The 16,274-nt window shown below is 32.6% G+C and overlaps 3 protein-coding genes across 3 annotated transcripts; 2 read left to right on the plus strand and 1 right to left on the minus strand.

Moving 5' to 3' along the window:
* Positions 1-1,819: 1,819 nt before the first annotated feature.
* On the plus strand, positions 1,820-5,766 carry LOC114392815 (mannan endo-1,4-beta-mannosidase 7-like). The gene is made up of 5 exons (XM_028354040.1): positions 1,820-2,252; positions 2,600-2,794; positions 3,624-3,746; positions 4,067-4,260; positions 5,125-5,766. The coding sequence occupies exons 1-5, from the start codon at positions 1,911-1,913 to the stop codon at positions 5,567-5,569; spliced, it is 1,299 nt and encodes a 432-aa protein (XP_028209841.1). The 5' UTR covers positions 1,820-1,910; the 3' UTR covers positions 5,570-5,766.
* Positions 5,767-6,644: 878 nt separating this feature from the next.
* LOC114391767 (glucose-1-phosphate adenylyltransferase large subunit 1-like) lies at positions 6,645-10,915 on the minus strand. Its single transcript, XM_028352717.1, has 14 exons — positions 10,694-10,915; positions 9,938-10,060; positions 9,582-9,755; positions 9,347-9,439; positions 9,179-9,262; positions 8,959-9,014; positions 8,697-8,790; positions 8,412-8,597; positions 8,231-8,311; positions 7,836-7,922; positions 7,655-7,759; positions 7,404-7,510; positions 6,981-7,041; positions 6,645-6,864 (listed from the first exon to the last, which is right to left on the minus strand). The coding sequence occupies exons 1-14, from the start codon at positions 10,913-10,915 to the stop codon at positions 6,763-6,765; spliced, it is 1,575 nt and encodes a 524-aa protein (XP_028208518.1). The 3' UTR covers positions 6,645-6,762.
* Positions 10,916-12,598: 1,683 nt separating this feature from the next.
* Positions 12,599-13,317, plus strand: LOC114392301 (50S ribosomal protein L31, chloroplastic-like). The gene is made up of 2 exons (XM_028353378.1): positions 12,599-12,745; positions 12,839-13,317. The coding sequence occupies exons 1-2, from the start codon at positions 12,668-12,670 to the stop codon at positions 13,163-13,165; spliced, it is 405 nt and encodes a 134-aa protein (XP_028209179.1). The 5' UTR covers positions 12,599-12,667; the 3' UTR covers positions 13,166-13,317.
* Positions 13,318-16,274: the final 2,957 nt, after the last annotated feature.

Below are 16,274 nucleotides of genomic sequence, written 5' to 3' on the forward strand. Positions count from 1 at the left end.
ACATGGACAATCCAATAACTTGTTATATTATTAAGAGTTTTGAGATGATAAATGTAATTTTTTTCTTATAAACTTTGTTTTAATCTTCCATTGATTCATACTAGTTGATAACATCAAGCTGGTTGATGAGAGATTAACAACATAACTTAAAAAAAAATGTGATTATTTTGATAAACTCTTTGATGATATGATAAATAATTAAATTGTCAACATTATCATATTACTGATCAATGTTGTTACTTGAATATAAAGACTAAAAATAATGACAAAAATAAAAGGTTTAAAAATTTTGACTGGTCATCAAAATTTAAATTAAGAACTAAAAATATGAATTTTCAAAAATCTAAGGACTAAAACATAATAAATTTTTTAAAAAATGCATTGACATCTATGTATTATGATAGGAATGGGTCTAGAAAGATCCAACTAAGCTAAAAGATTTAGATATTACCCATTTAGTTTTATTTTATATTTCTTAAAAATATTAGTTTGTGTCTCTGGTTGATATTTTTTTATAAATTCCTATTTAATAGGATATGCATTGTGTAAGGATTTATTAATGTTATGTTTATTTTTCAGTTTTAATAAAATGATAGGAGTAATGATAAAATAATTATCTTCCTGCTATCATACTACTAGATATTTTGAGAAAAATAGAGATTGAATAGAGAAAATTTTAAAATTATAAATGTAATAACTGATATAACAATGAAAAAAAAAAGTAATACATAAAAATAGAGAATGTGAGTGAAATATATGCACTCTCGATGTATCCATGCATGATTACTCTTATAAAAAGTTTCATTGAACAGTGGTTTCTTGTGATGTGCCAGTGTAGTGTCCCTTGTAGTTTTTGTATTTGGAATCAGTAATTAATTGATGTGCACCAGAGCTTGAAACTCACGCTTTAACAGTCTTGCTTCGTTTGGGCAATGGGGTATGGGTCCATGATTCCATTCCATCTGCTTCCCACCTTAAAATCTTGTCCCAAAGTCCAATTCACATCACGGGGGACAACAATTTTGTATGGACATGAAAAATTATGATAGTAACCACACCTTAATTTATCTTCCATGATCCTGTTTATATAGTTCATCTCACCTTAAAAATGATACATATTTTGCGGCCCCACAACATAGTGTGACAGTGACAGTGACCCATGAGCCTATGGTTCTATACAATTCTACTGCCATCCCTTAGGCCCACCCCATCAGTAAATTGGACATAGCTACCCTTCACTCCTTTCCTTCTTGCTACTCAACCACGTTAATTTTAGAGTGTATTGTTTTGCCATTTCCATCAATATTATTCACTGATGAGAGAGATTATGTACAGATAATTATACCATCTTTGATCTTACCATGTAGGATCAGTTGTACCAAGTCAATTCAGAGTTTCATGTTTTGCCATTTCCACCAACGTTATTCACTAGTGAGAGATTATGTTCATGTAATTGTATCATCTGTTAAAGTAAGGTGTAAGGTAAAACTCACATTTAATAAAAATAAAAAAGTAAAATTTCATATAAATAAAAAATATATTTATAAATTTGAATCTTAAATTAAAATGTGATGTAAATTTACTTATATGTAATATGTTAATGACTTATAGATAAAAATGATCTCAACTATAATCTTAAACATGTATCTTCCAACCGCATTAATTATTTAAAAACAAAAAAAGTTATAATAAAAATCTTATTCAACTTAAGCAAAACTAAAAAAATGCACATATATAGTTTTGAGAAAAAATAAAAAATTATTATATCATCTTTATATATAGTTCCTAAACACAGGCACTTGCCATTATAAGCAGTGTGGGACTCTATATATAGGCTTCAGTACTGCGATTCAGAAGCTTCATTCCTAGTCCTAACAGGGTAGGGAGTGTGAAGAGTTGAAAGCAGAATAATGAAGCTTGGTTTCTTTGTGGTCTTTCTGGTTCTCTATATGATACTAGAACGTGGGATCTTGTTATTACCCCAAGTAGAAGCTGATGATCATGATGATGGCTTTGTGAAAGTAAGAGGGGTGCAGCTTATGCTGAATGGGAGCCCCTACTATGCTAACGGTTACAATGCATATTGGTTGATGTATATGGCCTCTGATCCATCTCAGAGAAACAAAGTGTCTTCTGTGTTTCAAAAGGGTACAAACCATGGACTTAACATAGCCAGAACATGGGCTTTCAGTGATGGTGGATACAAGCCCCTACAATACTCTCCTGGATTCTACAATGAAGACTTGTTCCTGGTTAGTTTTTGTTTTTATCGGTAAATGTTACTAATTAATGTTTGTTAGCGAAGATTCAAACCCATGATCTTCTTCCCTCTCTTCTCAATTCACCACTAGGCCAATTTTATATTTCCGTTCATGATTAGTTTTGATCTCATCCATCTTTGCAATCTCTATGTATAGTTTGAATTTCAGAGAAGATATTGGTATTGAGTTAGAGTAATGATTGTTTTATTTTATGATTATTATTTTACTAGCATTAGTTCTTCTCCTAATTAAAAGCATGCTTGCTATGTATATAATTGGTGTATACACTTTTTGCAGTGGTAATAATTATATTTTGGCTGTTACTTTGATAATGAAAGGGGCTGGACTTTGTAATATCAGAAGCCAGGAGATATGGGACCAAGCTTGTGTTGAGTTTGGTGAATAACTATGATAACTTTGGAGGAAAGAAACAATATGTGGACTGGGCAAGAAGTGAGGGCCAGACCATAGATTCTGAAGATGATTTCTTCACTAACCCTATAGTGAAGGGATACTACAAAAATCACGTCAAGGTAACCGCTTCCTTAGTAGCTACTACTTTGTTAATTTAGTTATTTTGTTTTCCTTATTTTCATTAATATTATCCAGCCACAATTTTTGGATTTTAATATGAGAAATCACATTCTTACTTCAATATTGTACAATTTGTTTTTCAAATATGAATGAAATAGGAAAAGAAAATGAAAAGTATAAACGGGAGAAAATAAATGATGTGATAAAGAAAAAATAATAATATTATATAAGAATATTGTGGGAATAAATATATAACCTTTTTATATATTATGACATGTTATTCTTATTATGGAAATGTTATAAATTTGCGCTGGGGAGGTATCGTTATGAATTTGCGCTATTACTCAAAGTAATGAAATATATACAGGATTACAACTACCTAATTTGCATAATTACGGCTAATCACATATCTACAATATCTGATACAAATCTCCCATTCCTGAAATATAGTTTCTTGATTTCTAAAGATACAGTTTCTTAATTTACTAAAATCCGCTAAGAAATTCATTTTCAATGTGACCTGCCAAGAATTAATGAACCGTATTATAGAGACTTAGACTTGTTTAAAAGAATGTTGTTACTTATACACTCTTGCAATTTCACTGCCTTAATGTTCAACATGTGCATTCAGTTATCGAGCAGTTCTTAGATGAGTAAAGTGCATTTAATTAAGTACGACCAATCAAATACTATAGAAAAATAATTTCAGCACGGGCTTTGTAGTCCTTTTTATTACTCCTCGTGACAACATTTTTGGACCAACGATTTTCCAGCGAAAAAGACATATAAGTGGCCTAACATTGGAGTTTTCAATTTGTGTTTTGATAGAGTGTACTTACAAGACGTAATAACTTCACGGGGATCGTTTACAAAGATGATCCAACTATAATGGCTTGGGAACTCATGAATGAAATTAGATGCCCTTCAGATCAATCAGGAAACACGGTTCAGGTAACTATTATTCGGCTGTTCAATTATATATTTATGAATTACTTTTTTTGGTAACTATATTTATGAATTATGATGCCATTTTTATGAATCTACCTAAATATTTAAGATCATTTGTTGACACATTTACCTTTGGTACGGAAGAATAAGAGGGTAAAAAAAACTTTAGAAAAATGAACCACTTATTACGAGTTACGAGTGAGCATAGATATCTTTGCGACTTTTGGTCTGTGTTAGGTTTGCAATTAAGTTTTCAAGATATATATAATTTTGTTTTCAAACATTACAAGAGATAATTGAGTTTAATTTCCCCCTTTTGACAGGCTTGGATTACTGAGATGGCATCTTATTTGAAATCCATAGATGGAAACCATTTGCTAGAAGCTGGTCTGGAGGGCTTCTATGGGCTGTCCAAACAAGAGTCTAATCCCAGCTTCCACGTAGGAACAGATTTCATTACAAACAACCAAATCCCTGGCATTGACTTTGCCACAGTTCATTCATACCCTGATCAATGGTGTGGATTTTTCCTTCTATTCTTTATAAAAACTTCACAAGGATAAAAAATATTTCATGCACCATTTTTCTTAGGCCATACTTATGCCATATTTTAAATAATAAAACAAGAAAAACATGCATTTATATACATTCTATTTATAAATATTATAAATATCTTACAAGACCTTTGTTTCAATATATCAAAGAAGATTATTGAGAATGTGGACTTGGGAATATGACATTCTCTTCTTTGCTATAAATTTTTTGAAAATATTACCAGAAGATTTCAAGAAATATGAAATACACATATTTTTATTATTTCTTATTTCGATGCTTAGAGGTGGGTATCTTCGATTTTCATGAGAGTAGTAGTAGTAGTTATTCTCTATAATAATTATTCATTCCTCTTTTTTTTTTTTCACATTTCTTATTTTACTTTTATTTTTTAATTAAATAAATTTTATTTTATTTTCTAAAATTCCTAATGGCAACCAAACATATTTACGAGAATGCTATTTCTAGGCATAACATTTCTAGAAATTATTTCTCATGAATACAATTTTATAACTTTGAAACAAATTAACGTCCTTAAAATTGTTAGAATTCTTAATTGAGTAAAAGGAGGATGCACTAAGGTCTAGCTTTGTACTATCGTCAAATTAAAAATTGTCATGTATGATAAGTTAATTTTTAGTGTCCTTCAATCAAAAACTAATATATATAAGTTTTTTTTGACATTTATATCATAAAAGTCACACCAACAATAATTTTTTATTTGTTGACAATATAAATTTACAGCATAGAAATAAAAACTAATTTCTTATTTTGGGACAAGGTTTTCTACTTCATGGTAATGCTGGATTGATTTTCCTTCCATGAGCAGGCTTCCAGGTTCAAGTAATGAAGACCAAATCTTATTTTTGGTTCGTTGGCTCAATGATCACATACAAGATTCACAGAACATTCAGAAGCCAGTTCTGTTTGCGGAGTTTGGAGTAGCAACAAAAAATATCAGTACTGAAGACTCAACATTAAGGGACCAATTTTTCAACTTGGTCTATTCTGCAATCTATTCATCAGCAAGTGATAGCGGGGCAGCTGTTGGTGGCTTGTTTTGGCAACTTCTAGCTGAAGGAATGGATTCTTTTCGAGATGGTTATGAAGTGCCATTAGATGAGAGTTGCTCCACTGCTACTTTGATTGCTCAAGAGTCTCAAAAGCTAAACAGAATCCGGATGAAGATGTTTCCCAGAGTGAAAAATTCTAAGAAGTGGAACAAAGCAAGGGATGTTAGAATCCCACGATGGCAGGGTGGTGGTGCTAATTAATCAAACTATGAAAGAAAAAACTTAGACAAGTCTTGAAGACTTTGTAACATTATTTGTGAATGGAGATATCTTCCGAATGTGGTTACCCACCATAAGATGAGTTATAGTATTCCAAAAGAGGACAGAAGAATAGTACACGTCCATAGCCTTGTATTACGTTGTCTTATTAATGAAATGCCCTTTAATGTTAGACATTATTTGGGCATGGAATGCCCATGATGCTTAGAATATGTTGGGCTAAAATTAACATCGTACTTATTTGTTTAAATAGCTGAAAAATATAAAATTATATAAATAATAAAATTTGACCTTAAATAAAAAGATTAAAAAGAAAATATAATAAATATTCAAGGAAAAAGAATATATATAAAATTAGAAGTTTGCAATTTAAAAAATATTACTTTAATTAATGTTTCACAAAATATTACTTTAAATAGTGTCTCACAAAATGATAAGAGTTACTAAAAATAATTTGTTTACTTACAAACTTTTCGATTAGTAAAAAAATTAAAAATTAAGTGAAATGTTTTGTCAAACATATTTTTAGCTGACCCATGTACTTTTGTACAAACAAATCATTATATAGTTAATGATCATGTGTTTATGTTTATGATCAATCTAGTGACACATATTCAAAATTTTCAATTTATAAGAAAGAATTAATAACACTTAATTAATTATAAGTCATTTGGAGACTAATGGGGACCAAAATGGTCACACGCCACCATCACGAATCCTTAGGAACTAAACATACTAAGTGGCTCAGAAGGCTTTTGGATGAAGGAAGCCCGCAAGGAACTAAAGAGCACATGATATGTAGTCGAATTTTTCAACAAAGAGTTAATAAAACTTAATTAGGTGTCACATGTTTAGATTAACCAGGATTACATGCTCTTGGAAATCACAATAATTTTTTGGTTTCTCCTTGAAAGTACACACACCTCCCTAAGCTTACAAACCTTGTCTCAAGATTTTTTCCAAAACAAACATAATTATCATCAGCATATAAAGGATCTCTGATTGAAACAAACCAACAGAAATTATTTATTCCGAAACTAAGAGTTGTTACATTGAAACAAACCAACAGAAATTATTTATCATTACACTTATATATCAGCAAAAAAACTTATATATCAGCAAACTAATTAGAATAAAAAAAACTCGTTATACTGTAGTTTCTGCCAATAGCTCCTTCAAATGACTGTTCCATCTTCAATTGTTGCATTCTTCACTACAACTACGATGCCGGACCTAATGTAGAATCCTTCCGCAGGCCTGTCTGCTTCTTGAACCCCCTGAGAAGTCATCATATTTAAATAAGCAAAGACATGAATTGCTGGATAGTAAAATACCACGAACCAGAAACTGTTTTTAGCAGTTTCAACAGTGAAGTTTTTGAAGCAGCACTTACATCAGTATTGGCTATAATCACATTTCTTCCTATCCTGGCATTCTTGTCGATAATACAATTCCTTCAAAACAGTGGAGTGGGAAATTAGCAGAGATTAGAAATGAAGGCCAAGTGATTTACTATCCCCGAAACTTGAGTTACAATGCATGAGCTCACTTTCTTGTGCTAAAATTAAACTTTTTTTTATCAGAAGAATGAGGCAAGGATCAAATTTGATCATAGAGATTCTAAAACATGTCATGAACCAACTATTCCTAATGTTTAAGTCAAGATACATTAATGTATTTTACATTATTTTTCCAACAGAAGTTATAGCTTGTGATATGTAATTGTGAGTATAACTTGGAACTATTTTTGTTCTTCTAGAATATAGAAATGATGAACTTATAATCTGAAAGGTTTCATTAAGAGACATCATGGCACCTGATTCTAGTATTCTCTCCAACACCTATTGGAACCTTTCCTTCTTCCAGAAGAGTTGCAATTTCAGAATCAGTTTGATAGTAGTCAGCACCCATCATCATGGTATCCTGTATAGCAAAGCCTATAAGAACATTTGTCACAATTGTGCTAAAATAGAATTGAAAAGGTTACAACTCAAGGAGCTGGAAATACATGCTGGCTATAATATGTCCAAACGTAGGAGTGCAAAATACAAAATGTATCAAGCTTACCTGAAGCTCTGAACCGGACTCTAAACGTGAGCGCACACCAACAATAGAATGTTGAACTCTACTCTCACTCAAGAAGCAACCATGAGAAATAATTGCATCCATGATCTGCAAAAACCAAGTTCAAGCATCCATCTGCGGTACAAAATCAACAAGGAAAACCAGTGAAAGCTTTGTGTCTTACCTTGCACTTTATTGCTTTAGTGGGTGGTAGGAATCTTGGAGAAGTGAAGAAAGGCGTCTCTTGATCATAGAATTCAAAATTTGGAGACTGCAAATAATAAAGTATGTGATCAGTATATGTACTATACTGTTCATTATGGGGAAAAAAATGTAATAATACCATTGTAATTTCCAAATCTTATCAAATCCGTTATTATCAAGATTAACAACACAAACTTGGGCTCAATACTACTTCAAGTCTTCTAAACAGTGAAAGAGTCCAATTGTTTTTAAATTGAGTTATGATTAACTTTCATTCTTGGTTAACCAGCTGCACTAGAGAAACCAAATTGGCTGAAACAAACTTTCAAATTAAGAATTAAATGTAGAGGTAATTTGCTGGATAGTTAAACAAACCTGTTTTGTTAGTTCCAGATTGGCTTCAAAGAAGGACTTGATAGTTCCAATATCTTTCCAGTAGTCCCTGAACATATATGCCTGAAAAATACAAATAGAAACAAAAAACATCAAGAACAGAAAGGAATTTAATTTCATTAGCATAATAACATTCAAATCCATGGTTGGGATTCCCTCTCACTTGGACTTTGTGGTCCCTCAAAGCAGATGGGATAATTTCAGATCCAAAGTCATTGCAAGAAGGACAGCTCCATCTTAACAGTTTCAGCAGGGTCTCAGTTCTGAATACAGAAACACCCATGGGTGCAATGTAAGGATATGTCTGTGCTTCTTCTGCAGTTAAGCCTAGGAGAGTGGTATCAACATGCTGCAGTTATTAAAGGGATCAATTAATTAGCTCTTCACAATCCACATTTATTGAGATAAAGGGGTGTGAAATGTTAGAGTTAAGAGACTACAAATATACCATTGCCTGCAAATCTGATCCTTCTGGTTTTTCTACAAACTGGGTAATCTGTCCCTTTCTATCAATTTTCATTAGCTCGTAGTCTGATGCACGGCTGCCAGATAACTAACATTGATCAACTTCAACAGCAATATAACGAAAATAAAGTTTATTGTTAGTAAAAGACATGAGGTTAAATGATTTCTACTTGGTTGACAGCTTGAAACTCTTTGATAATGGCAATGCATATACAATTTTCTCTTTAGCATATAGATATATATACCTTTCATCCATAGGCACACATGAAACTGTGATATCAGCATTTGTCCCAATATGTTTCTGCAAGCACAGTCCTCTTCAATTAGTATTAGTTTTAGAAATTATCTTAGTTGTACATGATACATGATGAGATATTAGTCCCAATATGTTTTTGCGAGCACAGTCCTCATCAACTACATATAATACATGATGTAATCTTATGTGAGAAATTATCTTAGTTGTACCTCCAGAAGCTTCATATAGTCCATCCGGCAAAGATGATCACCAGAAATTATCAATATGTTCTCAATATCCTTGTTCTTGGCATCCTGCATGGTAATCCACACAAATTCATTTCATGGTACTAGGCAGGTAATTTTAGCATATATGTATGTAGCATTCAAAATGCCTACCTCAAAAACCCAGATAAATCGTCTCACTGCATCAGCTGTCCCTTGGAACCATTTGTTCCCAGATTCTCCAGGAGTTTTAGTAGCAGCCAAGACCTGTTTCATGTAAATTATGCCACCTTTTGATCAGTGACATAGTCTCACTGATAAAATTTCTTCAAACTAGTTTATAAAAATCATTTCCTAGAAGATAGTAAAATCTCACTCTTTCCTGAAATACTACCAATCAATAACTTACCTCCACAAAACCACCTCCAAAGTTCACGCCATTTCCAAAATTGTAAGTGCGAGACAAGTGGCCATTGAGGGAGAAAGAGTTGAACTGTGTTAAAACGTACACTTTTCTGATGCCACTGTTGATGCAATTGCTCATAGGAATATCTATGAGTCTGTAACACCCTGCAATTGGAACCTGCAAACATGATGAAAGTATTAATAACCCTGCATGAAGGAAATGCAGTCACTAGAACCCCCATAACACCCACCAATTGTCCTCGGTTAGCATTTACTCAAAATTTAAAACAAACCTCTCATACTATTTATAGTAATCAAATCAAACCTCAAAAGAAAATCATATATATTGATAAACCATACCGCTTGCTTAGCTCTTGTGCTAGTAAGAGGAAAGAGTCGAGTTCCAGCCCCTCCACCCAATATGATAGCAGCTACATTTTCTGGGTTTGCTTTTGGATTCTGAAAAATGGGTCCATGGAATACCTGAAATCAAAATACAAATGCAGCATTACGATTTAGCATCCAAAAGGACCAACAAAACTAAGCAACAAATTAAGCATACATGACCACACAACAATGGTCCTAGTTTTTCTCTATATGTACACACATTCGTGGCAGTGAAAACTTTTCAATAAATCTAGATCATATAATTAATTATACTCAAGATTAAAAATTAGTTAATGATTACATGATCATTCTTCTTATTCAAATATGATTTAATAATATATATTTATAGTTCTTATTTCTCATACTAAGAAGTGACTCACTTGATACGTTTCTTGTATAATTTTAACCTTTCAAATATGATCTAATAATCTATAGTTTTAGTTCTTATTTTTCACAAAAGACTATAATCATTTGATACATTATATATATAGACACACACATACACAGATTTCCTGCGGTCGGAATTTAGACACTTTTTCACGCAGTCTTCTCATGAAAATCGAACAAAACAAATTTTAACTCATAGGTTAGACTTAAAATAAACATACAAAATATGAACTTTCCGATCTTCATTTACTGGTCCAGATTTGAGACTGCGTGAATGCAGCAAATCCAATTCCCACATACACACAAATCAGAAAATGTTTTGCACGTAGTTATTATTATTACCAGTGGCTCTTTGTTCACGTCTGGTGAATAAACAGCTTGTGCAAAGCCAGGCTTGAAAGTAGTAGCTTTTAAACTCTTGCGTGATTGAACACTACAAAATCTCATGTTAAAACTTCCCCTTGTGTTCTCACCCCAGAACCCAGAAGAAGTTCTGTTTCTAGATCCAATTCCCTTAGTGACTAGATTAGCACTGGCATTCAGGGTTGCAAAAGTTGCATCCATGACTCTCTCTAGTGAAACCTTATTGATCACAAAAAAATGCCCACACTCTTAAGATTGGAAATGTGTTGAGATCAACGGACACCAAGTTTCAGATTTGCAAGTAGCTTGAATAAAAAACTAATGAGGTGAATGTATATATATAAAGATATGTGGTGAGTGAGATGGTGCAATGAGAGAGTGCATACGAGATTCAATGTTAGCGAGAATGTTGGGGGTTGAGATCTATTGGCAAATGAATTGTTATTACCAACGAAAAACTTGGCAAGTTTTTCTATTACTATCATTACTGAGCACATTAATCAGCACATTCTTCTTATTACTTGGAACGAGTGTCCGCAAAACTCTTGCACCCATTTTTGACGTGTTCTTAGGTTCTTTTAGAATTTTGTTTATTATTTGTCTTGGTTCCTTCATTGTCATTCGTTGTACGGTCTTAATTTCATGAAGTTAGGATGTGTGTTCGGTCTTTCACTTATATATATTTTGGTCTTTCACTGTATATACATTTCCCCGGGAAATTCGTTGGAATGCAAATTGGTACCCTTGTTATCTGTTATGAGTAAGTCTTCAAATAATAAGTGTTACGAACATGTATAGATAACTCTTCAATTTTAAATTAAGAATATGATTGAAGTCTCAACGTGTATAACCTATGGAATGAAGGAAAGTTATGTAAATTGTTTTTTTATGCACGTGCTTAGTTACATTACTTTTGTAAAGAAGAAATATTCTCTTTTTTTATATTGGAAAGAAATATTCTCTTTATGCTCACATGCTTAATGGCATACTTTATAGTACATGTTAATAACTTTCCAAGAGGAATATGATATGAGAGTTTTCTCATGTTGGGGGAAAAAATTGGTGAAAATGTAAAAATATATAATAAAATTGTTGAATAGTAGAATTGATGAATTGTTTTAAAAACCACTTCCAAGAGTCGTGGGCCTGATTTGCGACTTGGGTTGAACACAGGTCCATTCCCAAGTATTTTCAGATCATAGTAAATTAGTGGCTGCTGCTTCCTACACCTCCAAGGTACTACTTCCTGCATCGTTCCCAGAATATTTTTTTTTTACCTTCTGAATTGGTCATTCAGGAAGCCAAAAATGAGGTGCATTTCACGACGTAATCTGATTTAGACATATACACTCACTCTAAGTCGCATTATTAATTCCTCTTAACATTCCTGAAAATATCACCTGTAATGTCTATGATGATTCTTTGTCACGTGAACCATGAATTAGTCAAATGCCGTACACTATTCCTTTCTTTCTCTGATGTTTCATTAGCTTTAAATGTACCATGAATTGTTCAAAAAATTTGAATAATAATAAATAATGAACAAATCTTATTCACATAATTAATTGTTTAAACTCATATATATCTTGATACAATATGAGTCCTCTTAGAGTCAAAGGTGTGAATCCTGGTTGGTCCTTAGATATGAAATAAATTGTGTAGGAAAGAAAATACCTACAACTTGTTTGCTCTCAAGGTCTCGATAAAGATTTATTAATACTTTGAGCAAAAACAACTTCGTACCATGCAATATTTAGTAAAAAAGAGTCATATGCTGGCCTTCACATAAAATATAAAAAAGAATGAATGATTCGGGTCTGGCCCATAATCGGTTAAAGGGCTAGTTGGGGCGAACAGAATAGAAATAGTAGAAGGGCCCATTTGGTGACGACCACATATGGCCTCATAATCTCATCCTTCTTCCCAAATCGATAGATAGATAGATAAGTAAAAATGGCGCAGTGTGTGACCAAAAACACATTCGTGCAAGGAAAACCCTTCCTTCCAGTTCCAGCAGCTCCCACTAAAAATGTAACAGAATTTATTAGAATTTGGAATTCACAACGTTTGATTGTCGAATTAATAACGTTGTTGTTGTTGTTGTTTGATTTGTTGGCGCTGCAGGTTCGGAGAGTGGTTCAGTGCGGTGTGTGGTGCAGGAAGAAGGAGATACACCCGCAATTCCACGAGGAAGCGAAGGTGTACTGCAACGGGGAGCTGGTGCTGACGACAGGTGGGACCCAGAAGGAGTACGTGGTCGACGTGTGGTCGGGGAACCACCCTTTCTACCTCGGAAGCCGGTCGGCGTCTATGGTCAGCGACGACCAGGTCGAGAAGTTCCGCAAGAAGTTCGGAGAGCTAAAAGAGATCATGGAGATTCCTGTTCTCAAGGGAGAGATTGTTATCCCCTCAAGACGCAAGGGCGTTTCCAAAGGAGGCAAGAAAAAATAATTTATTCGATTCAAACATGATTGTCTTTTTTCTTCTTCTTAATTTCAATTCCTGTAATGTAATATGATAAAACGCTTTAAGCCTGTGCTATGGATATTGTTTTGAGCAAGCCCCTGAATGTGCTAATGTGATTGATTTGGTGATTCTGTTCAGTCGGATGTTACATGAAGCATAGACACTCCAGCCCCTTGTCGCGTCCGGTGTCTGACATCGTCGGTGTCGGACAGTGTCCGACACCGACACGACATCCATCCGTATTATGTTTTATATTTTGAACATTACAGGTGTCTATGTGTCTGTGTCCGTGTCGTGTCTGGTGTTAGTGCCGGTGCTTCATAGATTACATTATATCTTCATATATTTTTGGCCATTAGGATCGATCTGTTTTATATTTTTCAAATGTGCATGAAATACAAAATTTCGAAATAATACTGAACTGATTCCACACATACAAGTAGTTCCACTTGGATACACAAACGGTCATGCTAATACTATAGTTTATAGGTGTGTTTGCTCTGCCTGTAAAAGCAAGACAATTGGTGCTTCTTGGAAATGGAGATTGGCTCAAACCTAAGTTTGAACTGAAAATCCAAACACGCACTATGTCCAATACAGAAGTTGTTTTGCATGTGGATATATAAGAAAGTAAGAAACTTTGTTGAGCTTGCTTACCATTTGTTACTACAAAAAGAAAAGAAAAAACTAAAAAGAAAGCGTTATAGACGTGTTTTAATCTTGTAATTAAGAATTGGATGATGCCCTCGTTCTTGGAGTTAAACTATTACTATTAGCATGCACAGGGAAGGATGGTTAACAAAGAAAAGAAAGAAAAAAAGGATTATATATAGCCATCTTGATTTACTTGTGAATTAAGGATTTGGTCTTGTATAACTATTCAGTGTGAATGTGAGAAAATTTAACAGCTGACAGAATGTTCATTCAGCTCGTAAAGTCATGTATGATTTTTGAATTAGAAGGATAACATGGAATAAAGCGGTTTATTTTAGGATAAACATTAATCAGTACACACGCTCTTACAAAATCCCATGTTGAAATACTAACTATTGGAGGATGGAGCTTATTTACACGATTTTAAAAGAACGTTACAACAATGCAACATATGAACAATAAAACATCATGCACACACTCAACTCTAGCTACACTAACGATTAGCAACCTAGAATTACAAACACCAAAGACAGAAAAAAAAAAAGAGTCATCTCCTCCTATTGCAAAGAAACTTAGATGGAGCCTTGAGCTTTTTTTTCAAATTTTTTTCCTTTGTAATTCCTTCGGAATATGCACGTGCTGATCACTTACAACTCAAAACAATATGATCTAACCCACTTCTAGTGGTAACAGTCCAGTTGTAATAAGGACTCTAACAAGCTCCATTGAAAAGGGAGAATGTGATAGGCAATAATAAATAAAGAAGAAGGTAATCAGAGAGGCTAATAAAAAGGTAAGAGAAAAAGATGAAAATGGTAGTTGGAAAAGGTGCGGAAAGAGGTGATGGTTGGTAGTAAGAAAAAAAGATGTAAAAGAGAGAAAAAAAAAATCTCACTGTGAATAGGGAAAATCTACTTCACAATTGGGTCATGTTGCATAAAAATTGCCTCAAGCAATCCAAATTATTTTAATGCAACACACCAATAAAAAATTGCATAAAAGTCTGGGTCTACCTTATGTTTTTTAAAAAAATAAGTCTAGTATGGTTTGAACCTGATGTAGCAGAGGTCATAAGTCTCAGTCGAACACTTTAACCTATCTCAATCCCTAATTTCATCTGATCGTAGAACCCATCCAATTTGGGAGGCAAGATTAAAGCAATAAGCTTTTCTATACACAGATTACAAAATTACTCTTATTTATATTACATTTTATTTTTATTTAGGATATTCATGTTATTTTATAAATATTATTTTTCTTTCTTTTCACTTTCTACATCCAAGCAAAAGAAACAAATCTCTTTTATTTTCTTTTTTTTATCAAACAGCCTAAAAAGTTATTCCATGTTTGGAGTGGGTTAAAAAACTATTTTTCAGTAATAGCAAAAAACAAAAAAAAAAAGACTCAACCTTCTTATTGTCTTGTCCACTCAGTTGAACCTGCGGTGACCTGTTTGGCCTATGAATTCTAGGAACTAAAAAAAAAAAAAAAACTCTTTTTAGGTTCTAAAACAAATACTCAATTCGTAAAACTGTTATTTATTAAACTTATAAGACTTGAAGTTGACTATAATTGATAATGTTTGTTCTTAAGATTATATTCTTTTATAAATTTTCAAATTTGAAGTATGATAGAAGCTGAATTTGTTTTTTAAAGGTTTTTTTATATTAAGTGGATTAATTCGTTTGACTCGTCAACCGGTGATGAGTCTGGTCGAGTTATTGTTTTATATATTCATTTAGAAATGAGTCAGATTGAGTTGGTCCACCTATTAAGGGAGTCAAGGTGGATCAGATCCAACAGGTTGGATTGACTCATTTTAATTACTTTAGTCAATATTAAATCAACATATTATAAATGCTTTATATATTTTTAATCTTAAATAATGTATTAAATAAAAGACTAATATATAATTATAAGAAAAATAAGTAAATTTTATGTAACTTAAAAGACTTATATTCTAAGTTATGCTAAAAAAAAAATTATGACAAATAGTTAGATGATTATAATTAATATTTCTATCTCATATATGAAATTTTTTTTAGAGTGTGCTTGGTTTCTTGTTGAAATCAAGTTCAATGAGTTTTTCTACTTTTTAAGACAAGAAAGTAGCAGCAAATCCCTTGTTCTTTTAGAATGAAAGCTAGTTATGTTTAACGTAATTATTATCTAAACACACTCTTAGACTAGTTGAGTAACATCTGTTTTTTTTTTCTACTGAATTTTTTTTTCCATAGAAATCAAATTCAAGTATAATAGAATTTACAACTAATTAAACACATAGTTCAACTAACTAAACTAGACCTGTTGGTAGCTAGTAACCTAACATGTTTTCAATTAAATTAATATCCTATTTGATTTTAATAATTATAATTAGAAATCTTAAATTATGATTTAAATACAAATTTTAAAGAGCAAATTTTAATTTTATCAACTTATA

This window comes from Glycine soja, chromosome 17, assembly GCF_004193775.1.
Source record: "Glycine soja cultivar W05 chromosome 17, ASM419377v2, whole genome shotgun sequence".
NCBI classification, from domain to species: Eukaryota; Viridiplantae; Streptophyta; class Magnoliopsida; order Fabales; family Fabaceae; genus Glycine; species Glycine soja.

Bases quoted from the DNA above. Each gene is read 5' to 3' on its own strand.
- LOC114391767 (XM_028352717.1), bottom strand. From the start codon at position 10,915: ATGGATGCAACTTTTGCAACCCTGAATGCCAGTGCTAATCTAGTCACT. The intron at 10,061-10,693 runs GTAATAATAATA...TTTTGATTTCAG, and splicing joins ACGTGAACAAAGAGCCACTG to GTATTCCATGGACCCATTTT. The intron at 8,598-8,696 runs GTATATTTGTAG...TAATAACTGCAG, and splicing joins GATCAGATTTGCAGGCAATG to CATGTTGATACCACTCTCCT.
- LOC114392815 (XM_028354040.1), top strand. From the start codon at position 1,911: ATGAAGCTTGGTTTCTTTGTGGTCTTTCTGGTTCTCTATATGATACTA. The intron at 2,253-2,599 runs GTTAGTTTTTGT...TGATAATGAAAG, and splicing joins ACAATGAAGACTTGTTCCTG to GGGCTGGACTTTGTAATATC. The intron at 3,747-4,066 runs GTAACTATTATT...CCCTTTTGACAG, and splicing joins AATCAGGAAACACGGTTCAG to GCTTGGATTACTGAGATGGC.
- LOC114392301 (XM_028353378.1), top strand. From the start codon at position 12,668: ATGGCGCAGTGTGTGACCAAAAACACATTCGTGCAAGGAAAACCCTTC. The intron at 12,746-12,838 runs GTAACAGAATTT...TTGGCGCTGCAG, and splicing joins CAGCAGCTCCCACTAAAAAT to GTTCGGAGAGTGGTTCAGTG.